The sequence below is a fragment of the Hirundo rustica genome, chromosome 6, assembly GCF_015227805.2.
Source record: "Hirundo rustica isolate bHirRus1 chromosome 6, bHirRus1.pri.v3, whole genome shotgun sequence".
NCBI lineage: Eukaryota > Metazoa > Chordata > Aves > Passeriformes > Hirundinidae > Hirundo > Hirundo rustica.
The window spans coordinates 8375153-8394034 of record NC_053455.1 but is presented as its reverse complement, the minus strand read 5'-3'; the positions used below and the strand labels follow the sequence as shown (position 1 = coordinate 8394034).

The window sequence follows — 18882 nt, the reverse complement described above, 5'->3', positions numbered from 1 at the left end:
CGTTGTTCTGGGGGGTTTGTCTGCTTAAAATGAAGCTTCTGGTTAAGAATAATGCAGTGAAAATAGAGTCATGTTTGGGCTGGTAACAGCACCAAGGCTGAGCAGTCCTTCCAACCAGTGTCTTCTCATGCTGATCTGGACTCTGACTTTCCACTACTGAGTGGGAGCTTTCCCATCCAACAAGTTATGGCAAACATGTGAAGATCAGGACCCAGAGTTTAAGAGATGGGTCACAACAACTGGATGATAACTTAGCACCCTGTCAGTGCATGTGGTGAAACTCAGTGTCTAAGAGGAAGTGATCTACAGCAGGAGGGGAGAAAAAACAGAAGAACCCTAAACAAATGTGCTGACAGAGCATGTGTACTGCCTCTTGTACATAAGGCTGGGAGTAACTTCAGAGTGCAGTGGGACATCCACGCAGGAGGAGACCTTCCAGGATGGTAAGTACATTTGTCATGGTCTTGAGGGAGCTGGGGTTGGCCATGGAGAGATGAATGCACCTTGTCCGTCTGAGGAACTTCAAACAGCTCCAGGAGAGGATTTGGTATAGTAAAAAAAATCACATTTGTGCGTTTGAAACTCAAAGTCTGACACATATTGTTGCTGGTGGAGGAAAGATGTACCAAAGAGGTATTTTGGAAGCAAGGAGAAAGCAACCTTAATGTTATAAACAGCAGTGTCCTGTGGGTACCCAGCAGACTGGCATTAGCTGGTGTCCCACCCCGTGAAGCAATGCTAAGTACTTATATTTATTGCTCTTGGATGAACTTCAGTCATTGAAACTGGCAGCTGGTAGAGCCCTGAAAGCTTCGAGGGAGATGTAGTTAATTGCTGAGTAGCTACAATATAATTCTTAGGAATTCTGGTTGCCTCTGTGATGTTTCCCTTCTTGAAAATTAAACTGTTTTAGAGCAGTTCTCATGACTTCTGTACAGCAGGTGGGACTCCAACCTATCACCAGTCAAAAACATCAAGAAGGGCTTTGTTTGAACAGAATGGTAGATGATTCTATCACAGCACATATGAAAGCTCTTCACCTTCATATTTTAAAAACGCTCCTTTTTGAAGACATTTTGTGACTGTTGCTGAAAAAAGAGAAGTGAAACAAGTTGTTTCTGGTAAGCTCCATCCATCCGAGGCCATCACACGCTCTGAGAGCACTGAGACCTGCAGTTCCTTACCAAGACATTGCCTGGGTCACCAGATAGGACTTCGGGAGCCAGAGGGACAAGGCAACAGCTCTCAGCTCCAGTTCTGTGATGAGAAGCATCCATGGTGGCTCTTTGTTCCTGGCCAGCCCAGCTGATTGGGACAGCTGTGCCAAAGCTGTGGCGTGTGACCTGCAGCCCCAGTGCACTCTCCTGGCCCAGCCTGAAGGGCTGCTGCTGTTTGTCAGATGCCTTTCTCCTCCTCCTCCTTTGAAATACCTTTGCCTCACTCTCCTACCCAACTCTTTCACATCTTCACTCTTGCTCTCTCTTCCCTTTCTTCCCACTAAGACTTCTGGCTTGGAATGTGACCACTTCCTCTCATGTGTGTTGCTATCACACACCTTTCTCTCTGTGGTGGGTTATATCCCCCCATCTGCTTGGGCTGTCAGCTCTTTGGGGTAAGACAGTGGGACTTTATATCGTGCTAAAAACATGAACTGGGATTTCAGAGCTATGGGAGTGGCCAGCTGCCCTTCACTGCTGGCAGCTGCCCCATTTCTCCAGGGCTGGGAGAACGGATGTTTACCTGCCAGCATTTGTAACTATTTCTAGTGTAAAAGCTTGCAGCTGAGCCTGGGGCAGCAAAAGGAAGTGACACTGAAAAGTGTGAGTAAAACTGCTTTGGGAAGTGGGCCCTGCTGTAGTGATTACAGCTGATAACAACAAGCAGGTCCTGAAATGGAAGCATGGCTGTCTTCTATGCAGCTCCAGTATGCTTTTAAGCCGGAATGTTTGTACCTTTTCTTCCCTCTCCACCTTTTCCATCTTTGTCATTCTCTCTTGTCTGCTCTTTTGCCACAGGCCCTCCCTTTCCACACCCCTCTGTGCACTCCCAAAGTCACTGCTTCAGACACACCTCCCTTGTCTTCCAAGATATCCTCCACCTCTTTGGTTCAGCCCCACCAGTACCTGTGGGTCGAGTCCCTCAGGAGGCTTTGGGGCTGTGTCTGGGCAGTGTCCAGACCCTGCCTGTTCCCTGCAGCCACAGCATCCACACAGAAAGGGGGGGTGGCAGGAGCTGGAAGCAGCAGGGAACATGTACAGGCATGCTGCTCTACTACTGGGGGAGGGCAGGCACCATAAGCCCACCCAGTTCAGGTGACAACAGCTGTGAACACAGGGCAAGATGGACGGGACAAGTCTGGCAGGATCATTCCTGCGTAAAACTTGAGTATGGCCACCCACAGGGCAACTCCACATCCAACACCACTGCAGCAGGTTCATCCTCCAGCCTACAAATGCCCAGTGCCTCAGGGGTCAGAAGCAGTTGTCCAGAGACTGGACACGTGCTGGTATCATCTGGTAGCACCTTCTGAGATCTGCTGTATCCCAGGATCTGCTTCTTCCTTCTGAGAATGGAAAGTGTCATCAAGCTCCTGTGGGGTAAATTCACCACTGCCAATGCAGGGACGATTCATGACCCACTGGGCATGTGTCGAGTTTCTGAGAAGGTAAAATAGGCAAGTGCCAACTCCCCCTGTCTGGCCATCTGCTGTCATATTGGCATATTTTGGTATTTGCTGTTATGGTTGCTCTGCTGATGGCAACACAAGATTGGAGAAATACTGCCCGAGAAGGAAAATAAGATAACTTATTTTTTAGAGTCATGACTGCAACAGGGGAGAAGGGGAGTTTGTTTTTCAGCCTGGTCCCTGTCCCCTTAACAGAGTCACTCCTGGAAGAGACACTGGCATTGAAGACAACTCACAGGCACAGGAAGAGAGCAGAAGCCTGACAGAGTCACACGCAGGATGAGACTGATGCTGCACACTATCACCCACTGCTTCTCCATTTAATTACTGCTTGTTGGCAAATATGTTCACTTGCAACAGGACAAAAGCGGGTGTTGAAGAACGGCTGGAAGAGGCAGCGATGCAGTTGTTTACACATTAATTACTGCAGGGATTTTTGTGTGTAGACAGCGCTGGGGAAAAACTGCGGGGACATGTCTCTCTGTCACTTTGGAATCTGTTAATGTCACTCAAGACCCATAATACAGGGAGATGTTGCACAGATGCCTGCTCAAATCTCAGAGCACTGTGTAAAGCAGTGGCAGTAACCTGCACTTTTTGTCTGTAATTGGCTGTACACAAATGTTGTCATAAAGCTTTATTTTTCCCCTTGCATGCATTTCTGTTTTTCAGATTGTGAAAAAAGCATTAAAAACATCCCTGATGTTTAATGAGTCCTCCAACATGAAATTAGGCGTGAACAATCAAAAAGTCGTCAAAACGGTAATTATTGGGCTACACCACATTTGCTTACAAGAGCTGAGATTGGGCTGACATTTGTGAAAAGAAATAACAGGTTAAGAATGATTTTATTGGCCATTTTAGAAATCTGTGTAGGTTTCAATCCTATTTGTAAACAAGTGAGGGACAAAACCCTCATTGATTTATCCGGTAGACTGATCAAACCTTGCCCAGAGGGAGTAATGTGGAGATAAATCCTGCAGCTCTGTCTGGCTCGGGAGAGGGAAACCATGCTCATCCAAACAGCCACACTTCCACCACTGGCACAGCATTTATTCATTCATTTATTCATTCATTTATTCATTCATTTATTCATTCATTTACTCATTCATTTATTCAGATGCCCAGAGTACCTGGACATCACAGTGTGTAGCATGGTGATAGCCATGATGTGATTTCAAAATAGATTTCTTACCTTAGAAATGTCTTCTAAAACCTGTTCAAGTCTTGCTAACATGTTTATGTGATGAAATGCAGAACCGTTAAAAAATGGATGAGAATTTTTTATGTGGTGAGGTGGAGAAAAAGCCAGAGGGCAAAAATTTAGGAAGATAGCTTAAAAAGTTATTATTTCATTCAAATCACTGCCTGAAATTAATGTCATCACTGTATATTTTGAGAAAAGCAGAGAAAACTAAAAGCAAGAATCTTTATCCACATAGAAACTGAAACAGAAACTTTCAGAGGCAAGTGGTTTCTGTGCGGTTTTCCCATGTGCCCTTTTGGGAACTCAGATTTATGACGACAGCCTCATGACCACCCCCAGGCTTGATTCTCCTGTCTGGAAGCTCAGAAGCTCAGCTCTGAAGTGCACGTTGCCTATCACAGGCTGGTGGATGGTTCCAGCTCCCAAGAATTGCCATGGGGAGCCAGGCATGATAATTACTGGGGGGAAATAGACCTGCATGTGTGCCTGGTTGTCTTTTCCTGCTCGGTACAGGGCAGCATTTAGAGCCTGGTGCTATAATTTTCAGCATATGAGTAGCTGGACAGCACATCTGAAGTTACCAGATAACCAGGCTACTTTCATTTATATATTATTTTTATTATTATTATTTTTTTTTCCATCTACATTCAAGGAAAAAATGGAAGTGCAGCAAAAGGGAAATGAAACTAACTCACCACACTAGAATGACATGGGAATACTGTCCACAAGGATAAATGAAATTTGTGTAGTTTCAGTTAAGAGAGGTTTAAGACAAAACCAAAACATGTTCAGAAACCACAAAATGTCTTTCTGCCTCTGACACTTTCTGAATTATTTTTTCTCCCCTGACAGCTTCCTTTTTATGGTAATGCTTGGCTTAATCCCACAGTTAGTCTTGTGTTAGGAATTTCCTTATTTTGATATTGGTAGAAATTTTGTTGAACATCCATTGGTCCTGTGCTAAAATAAAGCTAATCAATGTCAAGTTAATCATAAAATTTGGGAAAAAAACAAAGGATTGATACATTAGCACAAAAAAATCAAACCAAAAAATGGAACTAAAATAACAGTCTTCACATAAACCAGCGCCAATCAATTTCCAATTCTTTTTCCCCCTCAATTGCACTTTATTTGACCATACCTCCTTTCCAGAGTATTTGTTTCACTTGGTTCTCTGATTTCAAGATTTCATTCCCTTTCCTGAAATGAATGAAATCTTTCCATTTCAATGAGGATTAACTGGGCAAGCTTTGGTCCATTTCCCTGTACATCATGTCATCCCATTGGCTTTTATTGTTTTCACTTAGTTTCAGATTTTTTTATTTTTTTTCCCCCCCTAGCATTTCATTTCTTTAATTTCTTCTCCTGTCTCTTTTTTTACCTTTCTTCCCTGATTTTGGGGTTTCAATGTGAATAATTTTGGCAAGTTTTGGTCCTTTTCACTGCACCTCATTTGAGGTTAAGGGGACTTTTTAAAAGTCATCTGGTCCAACCCCCCTGGAGAGAGAAGGGACATCTTCAGCTAGATCGAGTTGCTCAGGGCCCTGTTCAAGCAGACCTTGAACAGTTGTTCCCCACTCTCAGCACTGTCTGGCAGTAGCTACAAGCAGATCTCCTATTCAAAGATTGTTATTTATTCACCTGCACAAGTGGTCATCCATTAGCTGGGGCATCAGTGTCTTGGTGATCACCTAAATCTTCTCCTCCATGGGTTCTGTTCTAGTTTCTAATCTTAGGGGCAATTTTGACGCTTGGTCTTGTCCTGATGGCTGTTTACTTCATGAGCGTGGACAGCACAGCTGATGCTAACGGAGAAGTCGTAGCAGTTGTCAGCATTTACAGAAAGGTGGAGGAGGAAGAAGGACCCTACAGACATCTCCCAGAGGAAGAAGGACTCTATGGAGATCTCCCAAGAACCACAGTAACTGTGGAAGGCATCAACGGATGCAATGACTCTTGCGGGTGAGTCAGATTATATGGCACTTGGAGAAGTCATCACCAGATGGAGAAATAGTTACAGTCCGATAATATCAGCATGGGTTTTGTTCTCTTCCCACTGGATCATAAGTGATGAAGCACCCCTCATTTGGGAAGAGTGGGGGTGTGTTTAGGTGTTAGGCACTGGGTAATTGGTAGCTGCCTGCTGTGAGGGGCAGTGGGGCAGTGTCACAGCTCCTCTCCCTGTGCTTGTGCGTCCACCTCAGCTCGGTTACTCCTGCGCCACCTCCAGCCGCCCTCCTTTTGTGGCAGCACTGGGAAGCAGCAGAGTGACCAGCTGGCAGAGCAGCCTTTTTCAGAGGCTGGAGGGGCAGGGAATGTCTGTGCTGGGAGAGGGTGAAGAGGGTACCCAAGCAACATCCAACTATGGGAGTTCGCTTTTCTCCGTATCTTAGGCATGGTAAAATAAAAAGCTCAGAATGGCTGCTGAGAAGCCATTCTGCTGAAATTTGGGAGGCACACTGTACAACAGTATAAACCTGGCTATAAAAATTAGGGGTAGAGAGCACTCCCAGCCTGTTTGTCCAGCTCATCTTGTTTGCTGTGGAGGCTGACACCCAGCATGGCCAACTGTACGGCCTGAAGGGTGTTTGGTGTCCTCTTGGGGTCACAGTCACTTGCTTCACAATACAAAATTACCATTGCAGCTTTGAACTTGTGGAAAATGTTCCTTATGACCTACCATTTGAGATAAACAGCACTGCAGCCAAACCCTTGTACCAAGCCTGGATGAGACTGCTTGATCTAGCGCAGGAAAAAGTTCATGTGGCTTCTTACTATTGGTCTCTTACTGGGAAGGATATCGGTGTCAATGACTCCTCTTCCAGGCAGGTAATGTAAAATCAACAAGCATGTCCGTGGGTTTTTTTCCTCATGTACTTGTGGCAGAGGGCAGGTTGGCTGTGTGGTCTGTCTCCCAGAGACATTGCTCGACTCCTCCTGCAAATCCCGGAAGGTTTTCCATGCTGTTCTGAAGCAACAGCCCAACTTTCCTCCTTCATTCAAGTTAGACTGAAACAGGTGCAATTTCTGACCTTCCTTGTGCTGGGGTTCTTCAAAGGGAGTAAGCATTAGTAACACTGCACTTGCATATATCTTACTACACCTTCTGTAACAAAATATAAAAAATAGCAATGTACCACACAGGGTGAAGATATTCTGCAGAGGTTCGAGAGGTTACTCGCAGAGAATGTCTCTTTGTATATTGCAGCAAGTTCACCAACTCTGGCTACAAAATCAACGGACCTTGAGCTTTTGGAGGAAAAAGGTAATTATTTCCCTTCAGTGATCCACTGAGAGCTTCTGTATTGCAAAAAGGCATCTGGGGGAAACTGGTCTCCAAGGCCTGTTGTGGTGTGGTGCTTACATGGGTTCATAGGACAAGAAGGACAGGAACCATCTGCTCATTTGCTCATTAGTTCATGCTTTCTTTCTGTGCTGCCATGCTCTTTAGGAGTTTCTAAAAACTTACCTTTTTTTTTTTTTTTTTTTTTTTTTTTTTTTTTTTTTTTTTTTTTTTTTTTTCCCCTTCAAGTTACTGTGTTCCCAGGAATGAGTGCTTGTGAATTTTGGTAGTTGTTACTGCCTGCAAGAGCCAGACATGCAGATGTGTTCTGGCTGCTGAGGAACCATCTCCATGCTGTATCTAAACTCCTTTTCCGCCTCCCCATCTTTCTTCAGGGGCTCATGTGAAAAAGATTGATTTTGGACGTTTGACAGGAGGAGTATTGCACAGCAAATTCTGGATAGTAGACATGAAACACATATATATTGGTAGTGCAAACATGGACTGGAGATCTTTATCTCAGGTAACCTCTGCTGCTGCATATTCAAAAATCTGGGGGAAAATTCATGTCCTAGCAGATAACAGAGAAAAAAATTGTAATTATGTAAAATATTGTCAGAGCAGAAGAATCAGCAAAGAAACCCCTGGAGGTGGCTCCTTGTGGGGCTGTGACACAGCTTGCTCTCTCTGCAGGTGAAAGAGTTTGGTGCCGTGATGTACAACTGCAGCTGTTTGGCCAAAGACCTCTGGAAAACATTTAGTACCTACTGGGATGTTGGATATCCTAATGCTACCATCCCATTCCCTTGGCCTCTTAATTATTCTACCCACATTAACAATCATCAGCCTCTGGAAGTAGAATTTAATGGAGTCTTGACAGAAACCTATTTTTCTGTAAGTATGTTTGAAAATAACATGAAAGACTATAAATTGTTTAAGGACTGAGCAGGAAAGTTTTGTCAGCAGCCCTCCTCAGTTGCTTGTGTTCCAGATAATAATTTGTTTCATAGGTTTCTCTGGAACTATTCAAAGAATAGGAATAAACCCAGCATTAGCTGTCAAATTGTATGGCAGGAACAGTGTGCAGGTCTCTTCAGATCACCTGTAAGCTCAATATAGTAACTGAAACCCCCAAATCAGGGAAGAAAGGTAAAGCATCTGACCCAGCAGGATATGGAAGGTATAAGGGAAGATGGTGGTCCATCTCAAGTGCTATTTTAATGAAAACTAGACAGATCTAAATATAAATGAGTTGCAACCTGAGAGAGGGAAAAAAAAAAAATAAAATCACTGATCTACATGTGTTTTGGGGTTTTTTTTACAGGCTTCCCCTCCAGCATTTTGTCCAGAAGGTCGCACCCATGACCTCTATGCTATACTCAGTATTATCAGTCAGGCACAGAGGTTTGTCTACGTTTCTGTTATGGAATATTTCCCTACCAGCCGCTTTATTAGACCAAAAAGGTATGATTTTAATCCTGAGCAAATCAGTTACTTATACTATTTAAAGAAAAAATATATGATTCCCCTCCTTCTGTAATGAAAATAGTCAGAGTGGAGAGAACTGAGGCTTTGCTCTGCATTCACAACCATCCCCATGACTCTCAGGTACCAAGACACTGGATGAGAGGAAATGGAAAAGTTGTGCCAGGGGAGGTTTAGATTGGATATTAGGAAAAAGAAATTAATGGAAAGAGTTGCCAAGTATTAGAACAGACTACCCAGGGAAGTGGTGGAGTCACCATCCCTGGAAGTGTGTAAAAAATCTGTTGATATGGCACTTGAGCACGTGGTTTAGTGGTGAACATGGGGCTGGTGCTGGGCTGAGAGCTGGACTTGATGATCTTAAAGGTATTTTCTAGAACTTAACAATTCTAGGATTCTGTGATTCCAGTTCTGACGCTGCAGGAAGGATGATATCCAGTACCTGTGTGCATTGCTGGTGTTTTAGAGCAGGCCCCTGTGCTCTACACACAGCAGGCAAGCTGTGAAATGCCATACTAGAGACAGTCAGGTCCAGCATCCTCCAAAATTCAACACAGCAGCTTTATGAATAGAGAGAGGAAAGGGAACACCAGAAACATATCTGACATGAGATATTTCAGAGAAAACATTGCTATGCTCTCCTTTCTTGCTCCCATTTTTCTTTCTTGCTGTTCTCTGCTTCTGAAGAGTCTTGACTTGCTGCTCTATTTCCTGCTTGATGAACTTGACCCATAATTTAGAGGGTGGTTCTTGACTGCCCTGACCTTTCCAGTGAGGGCTGAAACAACCTCTAAAAGAAACTTCTGGTTTGTTTTGTTTGTTTGTGGGTTGGTGTTGTTTTCTTGTTGTTGTTGTTGTTGTTGTTGGGGTTTTCATTGTTGTTGTTTGTTGGTTTTGTTTTGTTTTCAATAGTTCCATCCAAGTTCCAGCAGCAGCTTCAGAAAGAAGGTGATAGTGGTGATCAGGGGTAATCACAGAATCATAGAATGGTTTGGCTCACAGACCATCTCGTTCCTCCCCTCCTGTGCCATGGGCAGGGACACCTTTTCACTAGACCAGGCTGCTCAAAGCCCCATCCAGCCTGGCCTGAGCCTGCCTGTGGAACCACTGCCATGGTCCCAGACATTGCCCAAGGTCACAGCAGAACTATGCAGACCCTGCACATGAACCCAAACCTGAGTAGCACAGAAAGTCAGTCAGTCATGGGGCAGCACTAAGACTCCCAAATCCTCTTAGATATGCTTGAATTAGGATATTTGCATGCAACCAAATGCTCTGAATTATCTGCTTACAACATTTCTGTGTTTTCCAACCATCTAAATAGTCTGAGAAAGTTCAAGTGAAAGAATTATGTACAATATGGCTTGTTGAATAAGGTAAGATCTAGGATGCCATTTAGCCAGAATGATCATGCATTACGTCCTCTGTCACAACTGTGTAAAGCCTCTGTTGTTCAGAGTGGCATAGGTGTGTTAGGGGAAGATTTTAGGATAATGCAGAGACACAGATAATTCTACTGTCCAAGAAACAAAATCTTGAGACTAGCTTCTACTTGGAGGAAATATTTAATAAATCAAACAGCTCAGAGGATTTTTGGTTTCTGTGTAGTATAGTTGAGTCTCTGGGTTTCTCATCTTCTGATTTTAGCCAAGAGTAAATTCCCAGAAAGTCTCTTTCCCCCTTAGGATTGAGTGCATTAATACTCCTTATTCTTCATCTGAAGGTTTAATCCACAGTTTGTGACATCTAGGGCTGATCAGATGCAAACAAGAGTTTGAAAAGCCCAGGGAAAGCGGCACAGGGCCTCGGGCTATCTCCACAGCAACCAGCTGTAGTGCCATGAATTGAAGCTGATTAGTTCAGGTTAGGTTCCTCCAGCAGCTGAGGCAGAGGGAACAAAGCTGCTGTCTAATGCCTGAGTGTTAATCAACTAGCAACTGATATATTTTAAAAATTGAAACCATTCAAAAATTGCATTTCAAATAGCATGATTTTCCAAGCTTTTCAGGATCTATAAGTCAAGCCTGAGCCTCAGAGCACGTGGCCAGGCCATTGATCGCAATAGGACGTTGCACGGGGGAGGATTAGAGAATTCAGGCCTTTGTACATAAGACCAAAAGGATTAAGTTAGGCAAATTAATTCATCATTGCTCATGGGACTGTGAGCAAATGCTGGACCTCTCTCTGTATCAGCCCTCCAATCTGCACTAAACATGCCCGTCTCCCTCCGTGCAGCATTTGTTAGGATCTATGGAATGAAAATGCCGTGTGGTGTTTGGAGTTCCAGCCCTGGGATGCACATTGTGCAGCTCTTTGTGTTGTATAGCTGGGTGAAGCATGTTGAAAATGTTCCCCATAGCTACAGCTAACACAAGTGTCAGGAAAATGCATTTTCCCATGTTCAGGGAACATGGAGAGCACAGCTGTGTCCATCACCTTGGGCACACACAATGAGGACAGGGAGGGCTGTGGAGGGATAGAGTCTGCCCACGCTGGCTGATGGCACAGGACCACTGCAGACACTGGAAACAATCTCCAGGGACCTGAAAAAGCCATACTCTGCAAAACGGTTCTTAGACTTTCCTCTGGGCTCTGCAATGCCCTTTTTGCTCTGTGCTGTATGAACTGGCTTTGCCCTGGAGTTGCTGTTGTTATCTTTAGTTTCCTAAGGAGATGAGCATGGTGGCACTGTGCTGTGTGTGTATCTGTGTATGGGCACTTTACTAAGCTTTAAACTTTTGGATGAATTTCACCCCAATTTGGCAGAGTCCGGAGGTCTCAAAACACATTCTGTGAAAAGAACAGACTTGGTAGAAGGCAGAAACCCTTTCTGTACCTCCAGGAAAGCCACAAGTGCTTCACTTACCAAACATCAGGAATCCCATCTGTGCATCATCACTCATAGTCTCAGTTTAACGTCACAGCTTTCTGGTGAACTGTTTAAAAAAAAAAAAATATATCCCTTTTTGGACTCACCTCCTTTTCTGCAGATACTGGCCAGCCATTGACAATGCCCTGAGACGTGCAGCTTTCAACCACAGAGTGCAAGTCCGGCTTCTGGTCAGCTGCTGGGCATACACTGACCCAGCCATGCTCCACTTCCTGAGGTCCCTGCGTGCTCTCAACAACCCACATGCCCACATCAGTGTCGACGTGGTATGGATAATAAACCTGATTTTGGACAGACAGCTCGAGGATATGGCCCTCACACTGATTTTTGAGACTAAGTTGCTGTTTGTGTGTACTAATATTAGCTTTCAGAGAAGCAGGTTGTTTGGTTTTGCAGTGACTACTTCCCATTTTTGTGAAAATAAGGCCCAGTATGTAATCTTTGAGGAAGCAGCTATTTCATGCTACTAGTGATATCAGGTATGTGCCTGGCTGTGGCACTTGAGACATTATCCAGGCAGTTGCTTTTGCTGAGCACCATGACAGTAACAGTTTATATGATAACTTAGTGCTCCTCTCAGAGACCTTTTCCTGCATGGAATATGTTGGATCAGTCTAATTGCTGTCAGTTTTTTAAAGGTGAGAGCTCTGCTGTCTGCCTATACAAATAAATCCATTCTTGAACACCAAATATTGCATGCATGCCACAGGCATTACGCTGGAATGCATCAAGTGGAGTGGGGATGGTGTGGATGGTCCCAATGATGCAGTAATCACAACAGAGAGATATCACAGAAGGAGGAGTGGGTTCCAGTAAAAAAATTAAAAAAAAAATAAAAAGGGAAATGTAGATTTTGGTAAGAGTTAACATAAAAAGTTAGGCATTGTAGTTGCCTGCAGTACCCCTCATGTCTGTGATCAGCCCATTCTCGCACAAAATAAGAGCAGCAATCAGTGGTAAATGCAGACCTATTAAACAGCTGCCTAAACTGCATTTAATTGTCTGCCCTGTAATGATAATAGCTGTGCCACTAATGGAACATTGTGAGGCAAACATTATCTGTATCTGATCTCAATTGCTTATCCAGTTTTTATGTATAGTGGAAGTATTATTTGCGAGTTTTCTTGGAAAGGAGTAAAATCTCTTCTAGGGTCTATTCAATAACAAAGTGTGGTATGTTCTCTTCTCTTCTTCCTATACTATTCTGTTCTTTGAAACTACAGAAAACATGCACTGTCCAGTCATGAAGTCTGTTCCTCACTCTAGTATTTGGGTAAATATTTTTAATTTCTCTCCCTCCAGAAACTCTTCATTGTTCCTGTTCTGAATCACACAAACATTCCTCATGGCAGAGTGAATCACAACAAATACATGGTCACTGATAAAGTAGCCTACATCGGTATGTATGCCATTATTCCAAATGCTTAACAGTATCTCCAGATCTACTGGATTGAGACTGAGATAGGATCAGCTGCAATACCAACAAATACCTCATTTTGCCATATGACCAAAGAATACCAAAGTCTGTCCAAGGTAAAGAAGTACAGATGTGAAGGGGAGACACTAATGTAGGTCAAGCTCAATAAGAGATTATTTCACATGACTGTGAACCATTAGGAACAGAGCACGACAAGGCTGAGTGCACAGCCTGTGACAAGCACAGTGGGGATTCCACAGCCTGTGTGCTCAGAATGACACACGGATAGCTGGTGTTCCAGTATGTAACATTACCATGCTTTAATAAAAAGGAACTGCTGGGAGGAACTAATTCCATGCCCTGTCTGTTAAACAGAACTCTAGGAAAGAAAATGAGAAAACGGTAATGTCAACTGTGCGCTGTTCCTGAAAGCTGGGATGGTGTTTACAATTCACTTTTATTAGGAACCCTCAAAAAGGGGGATGTGAAAGTGCTCTGTCATTTCAGCCAGCTCATCCTCACAGAAATACACACCAGCAAAGAGCCTGATCTTCCAGCTGGCTGAGGGTTTACAGCTCCAATTGTCTTCAATACTTTAATAACTTGTTTTATACTTGAAGGCATATATGCAGATAATTTGTTTTCATGCCTAAGCACCTTCTGGAATTGACAGATTTTTCTGGCTAAGGTGATCATGAGGGGAAATGTGTAAGAGATAAAATGTGTATTTTTCACAGTGCTTGACCTTCTGAATTGAGGTAGCTTTGGAGAGAGCCCTAGACAATGTCTGCACCTAGATTCCCAGCTTTGCCTGGTTTAGAAGCAGGCTTTGCATGTCAAGCTCAGAACAGCTCCCAAGGGTTTATCGATCAAGAGTCCAGTTTCTCCTTTTGTTTAACAAGTGAAGAGAATTAAATCCATTAAAGACTTTCTTCTTTAAACATAGAAACCTATGTCAAGCACTGGCTTTTACCCCTCTTAATACTCAAATACTGCACTTTATTACCATGTTTATGAGTAGACTTGTGCATTCTGTCACGGGCCGCAACAAATCAGAAGGTTATGAACCTTCAGTGTTGCAGTTAATAGCAAGTTTTCAAAACCTGAGGTCTGGCATAAGAAGGAAGTGACCTGATTTTTGCTGCCTCTTTGGTCCTAATGAGATTTACACTCATAGAGCAAATCATCAGAGCCCAGAGATCAAACAGAACACTGGGAAATGAATGTTTTCTAATCAGCTACTTTTCCATTGCATAGGGACTTCCAATTGGTCAGAAAACTACTTCACTGATACAGCTGGTGTGGGACTAATTATCAAACAGAATTCGACCAATCTGCAAAGAAGGCAACAACCTGTCCAGGAACAGTTGAAAAATCTTTTTGAGCGAGACTGGAATTCCAAATACGCGGTGAATCTGGAAGATGTGCAGGGACAGAAAGACTGTAACTGGGAGGCAGACCCTGAAGTGAATTGAAATGTACATTTAAACCAGAAACAAACAAAAAAAAGTATCTGAATCATGTTCATGTGCAAATCAAGGAACTCTCTTCTTTTTGCCTTTGTCAGAGAAATCACTTCCTCGTGGCACCCACATTGATGACATGAGAATTTCTGATAGTTGACTCTACCTGCAGAACCATTAGTCAATGTGTGAAGTCTGATTTTTTTTTGTGTGTGTGTGTGATTACCTCATCACAGACTTAATGAAATGCATACAGTGTTGTATGACAAGCTGTCTGGCATTAAAGCAAGCATCAGAGACACAGATCATTATTGCCATGTTATTTTATCTTTGGAAACTATATATTTCAACCTAAATGTTCCATTAATAGTGTTTGCTTGCATGTGTTTAAACATTTTAAATAAACTCCTGGCCACCTTAACCATGTATAAAATCACCTACAATAGTAAGGGCGGGTTTTTAAAAGTGTTTAGAAATTAGAGATACAGGGAAATACCTATTTCTAAGTGTTGAGGCTAGCTGCTAAAGATAAATGCCTGGGATTTAAACCTTGGGGCCAGTTTCCAACTCATCTGCCCTGGAACCCCAAGTGTCTGGGGATGTTTGGATGTCTGGGTGTCGGTTTTGTGCAGCAAACAGGATGGGGAAGCAGGGCAAAGCTGCTACATGGCTGCTGTTGTGTCTAGAGCATCTAGAGCATTGTGGGCAGTGCTTGGAGAGCCTCCCCACTCCTCCTGGTCTGCCTTTCCTCCCGCAGTCACTCAGGGACCACAGCCCTGAGCCATCTGGTGCCTGACATCGGTATCCACCAGAGCTCAGCCCTGGGTGACTTTCTGAAGTGACAGGAAAGGAGAGCAGGGCATGTGCTCCAGCTGTGAGTGCTGTGAGCGACACTGGGCTGGAGCTCCATGAGCCGTGACAGGGCTGTGCATACACAAAAATCCCCAGACAAATAAAGACTTTTAGAGGTGACCCCCATCGATGTTCTATTTTTTGGTTGCCAGGGTGCTCCTTAGCTATCTCTTCAGACACTTCCAAGATTCCTTGGAGTATCTTGTCCATCATTACAAAGGAACTCTTCTTGTTACTGTGGCAGGTTTTTAAAGACATGTAGTTACATGTGCAGATATCACTGAAATTTTGGGAATATTCGCATACATGCAAAAATATTGAGGAACATGCAAGTGCTTTTCGTGCTCTCATCCCCTTACAAGAGCTAGCTTGAAAATCTCTGTGAGATGTTACACCTTCAACCCACAAAGCAGTTTTCTGTAGAGGAGCGTGTTCCTCTAGATGGCACTCCAAGCTGTATTTTCCTGTTTTGGCAGGCAAGGATATTGCAGGAATAAGAAAACTTCTTTCCCTTCTACTTGTGAGCTCAAATCTGACAGTGCTGGATTAGTTGTTCAGTGGCATGGAGCTTCTGGACAAGCTGGCAGAATTTTCTAATGGCCATATAAACCTTAGGTGGGTTAAGGTTTGGCTTATAAAAGAAAAATAGACACTTAGGAGAGTGCTATTCTATTTTCTCTACTGACATCACTGTTGCTTTTCTTCTACATATGGGGAAGTGAGGGGGGAGTTTGCAATTAATACAATGAACTGGATCTAAGAGGAACTTGAGATTATGTCTCTGGTTTCTTGGGAGACTTTTGAAGCCCTTCATACCTTGATACTTACTTGTTTTCTATTAGAAAGGTAGAATATCATGTAAGTTATAACCAGGCTTTGAGTCTCAATTATTCTCCATTTACAAAACAGGGTTAATAATAGTCCTAATACATTAATCTTTTACTTATCTCTTTCATTTAGGTCGTGATCTCTCCAAGCTAAGGACTGTACCAAATGTAACCTGGGTCCTCCAGTGGCATTTATTAGCATCATCCTTGGGCAGATTGGCTATTAGGAAAAGGTTCTTCACCCAGAGGCGAAGACCACTTCCCTGGGCAGTAGAAAGACTCCCCAGGGAAGTTGTCACATCAAGCAGCATTTGAACTACACTCTTGGAGACACGGTGTGATTCTTGGGGTTGTACTGTGTAGAGCCAGGAGTTGGACCTTGTGAGTCCCTTCTGACTCAGGATACTCTCTGATTTTCTAGTCATGACTGCAGGCTGTTCAGACTTTTCTCAGTATTGTTTTATTCATGTCTAGAAAAAGTCACCGGTTTAGGTTTTGAGCGTGGATACTCCCCTCTTATCAGCTCATCCCATGCACCTGTGTTATGAGGGGGTGTGAACAAGGTGTGTGAACGGGCTCTGCTTTACTGCAGTGGTTTTCAGGGGGAGTTGCTGCACTGTTCTCCCAGCAGGATCACCAGCATCTGGAAGCTCTTGGTTTGCTGCAGTGTCTTGTGGCTACAGTGCTGCAACAGCAATGCAGACGACAGCAAGACAGAACCTAGCTGCCTCCATGGGTTATGAGTGCTGACAAGACCACAAACTCACCTGGCTTCACACATTAGACACCAGCTTGTAACAAAGGCTTTAGTATTATCTGTTCTTATTTCTTCCTGCCATTACCCAGGATTTACATTTCCCAGTTGCTCCACATAAAACATACTTTTGTTGCTTTCACCCAGGTACTGAAAAAACATTTCATCTACCCTTTATGCCATATCAGGGTACACTTAATTTCTTGACAGCCATGAATATCACCACAATCTCTAGAGGATAGCTCTTGGGCTGTGGGCACTGACTCACAGACCTCTGCTCTCTGTAGAGGCCCAGAAAAGTCAGCTTTAGTTGCAGGGTGGATCGTGGTTGTGCAGCTTCCTGAGGAGGGGAAGTGGAGAGGGAGGTGCCAGTTCTTTCTTCCTGGTATCCTGTGATAGGATGTGTGGAAAGAGTTCAAAGTTGCATCGGGGGAGGTTCGGGCTTGACACTCGGAAACATTTCCTTACCAAGAGGGTGGTCAAACACTGAGCCAAATTTTGCTTGAGGGGTTTTCAACGCCACAAGCCTGTCAGTGTTCAAGAGGCATTTGGACAATGCCTTTATAATAACCTTAATGTTCTTCCAGTGTTTTGGTCATCCCTGAAGTGGTCAAGCACTTGGACTGAACGATCATTGTGGGCCCCTTTCAATTAACTATTCTATTCTATTCTATTCTATTCTATTCTATTCTATTCTATTCTATTCTATTCTATTCTATTCTATATGACTCTAAAGTGAACCAGGGTTAGATGAGATACAGGGAAAAAAAATCTTTACTGTGAGGGTGCTGAGGCCCTGGCACAGGTTGCCCACAGAAGCTGCTGCCCCCTCCCTGCCCCAAGCCCAGGCTGGAGGGGGCTCTGGGTAAGCTGGGCCAGTGGAAGGTGTCCCTGCCCATGGCAGGGGGTTAGATGGATGATCTTCAAGGTTCCTTCCATCCCCTTAACGTTTTGTGATTCTATGATGTAGAAATGAAGAACATCTCAATCTACAGGTGGTTAGACAGCCAAGTACACTTCACTTACAACCCATTTCCTACTTGCTGTACTAAGTAGAATATGGAGAAGTACGGGATAAGAAAACTACTATAATGAAGCATGTCTGCACTTGTCATTCTGGAGAGAGGCTCTTGTGAGCGAAGTGGTGGTTGCAGCTGTCTTAGCCACAGAGATTGCAAAGAAATTTAAAATCTCAGTTGACAGAAGGAAAAGAACAAAACTTCAGCTCTGGACAGGAGGAGAGCTGACTTCAGGTTGCTCAAGGAACTAGTGAGTAAAGCCCCTTGGAAAATGTTTTTGTATTTGAGGGGCTTATCCTGCCCTGCTCTGCACTGGGGCAGCTTCATCTGGAGTCTTGTGAGGAGTTTTGGGTGCCACAATAAAAAAAAAGACATCAGAGAGCGTCCAAAGGAGGCCACAAGGATGATGAAGGGTATGGAGGAGAAGCTGTATGAGGAGTGGCTAAAGTTGCTTGGTCTGTTAATCCTGGAGGAGACTGAGGGGAAACCTCATTGGCGTCTTCAACATCCTCATGAGGGAACCAGAGGGGCAGGTACCAATCTCTTCACTCTCATGGCCAGTGACAGGACCTGAGAAAATGGCTGGAGCTGAGTGATGAGGGGTTTAGGATGAATCTTATAAAAAGGTTTTTCACCCAAAGGGTGTTTGAGCACTGGAACAGACTCCCCAGGTCAGCAGTCACCGCCCCAAGTCAGACAAGAGTTCAAGAAGCCTTTGGACAATGCTCTCAGACACATGGTGTGAGTCTTGGCATATCCTGTGCAGAGCCAGGAGTGGGATTCAAGGATCCTGACAGGTTCCTTCTGAGCCAGCATATTCTATGATTCAGCTTGGGATTGTAAGAGTGAAAAGTCTCCATTACCCCTATATTTAGGGACTCTGCTGTCATTAAGCATCCACCTCAGCAGACAGTGAAGTACATACAAGCTTTTGCAAATTTGGGCTGGGATTTCCCAAATCAGAAATGTCAGTAACTCCTGCTACTCAAGTTATTATTC

The 18882-nt window shown here is 43.8% G+C and overlaps 1 protein-coding gene across 1 annotated transcript; it reads left to right on the top strand.

Annotated features, from left to right (window-relative positions):
- Positions 1-365: 365 nt before the first annotated feature.
- PLD4 (phospholipase D family member 4) lies at positions 366-14850 on the top strand. The gene is made up of 11 exons (XM_040067381.2): positions 366-443; positions 3359-3448; positions 5617-5855; positions 6539-6722; positions 7038-7158; positions 7572-7699; positions 7870-8070; positions 8501-8640; positions 11652-11817; positions 12854-12950; positions 14226-14850. The coding sequence occupies exons 1-11, from the start codon at positions 441-443 to the stop codon at positions 14441-14443; spliced, it is 1587 nt and encodes a 528-aa protein (XP_039923315.1). The 5' UTR covers positions 366-440; the 3' UTR covers positions 14444-14850.
- Positions 14851-18882: the final 4032 nt, after the last annotated feature.

Excerpts from the sequence above, each read along its gene's own strand:
- PLD4 (XM_040067381.2), top strand. Across the intron at positions 5,856-6,538 it reads GGATGCAATGACTCTTGCGG|CTTTGAACTTGTGGAAAATG; the intron begins GTGAGTCAGATT and ends TTACCATTGCAG. Across the intron at positions 11,818-12,853 it reads CCCACATCAGTGTCGACGTG|AAACTCTTCATTGTTCCTGT; the intron begins GTATGGATAATA and ends CTCTCCCTCCAG.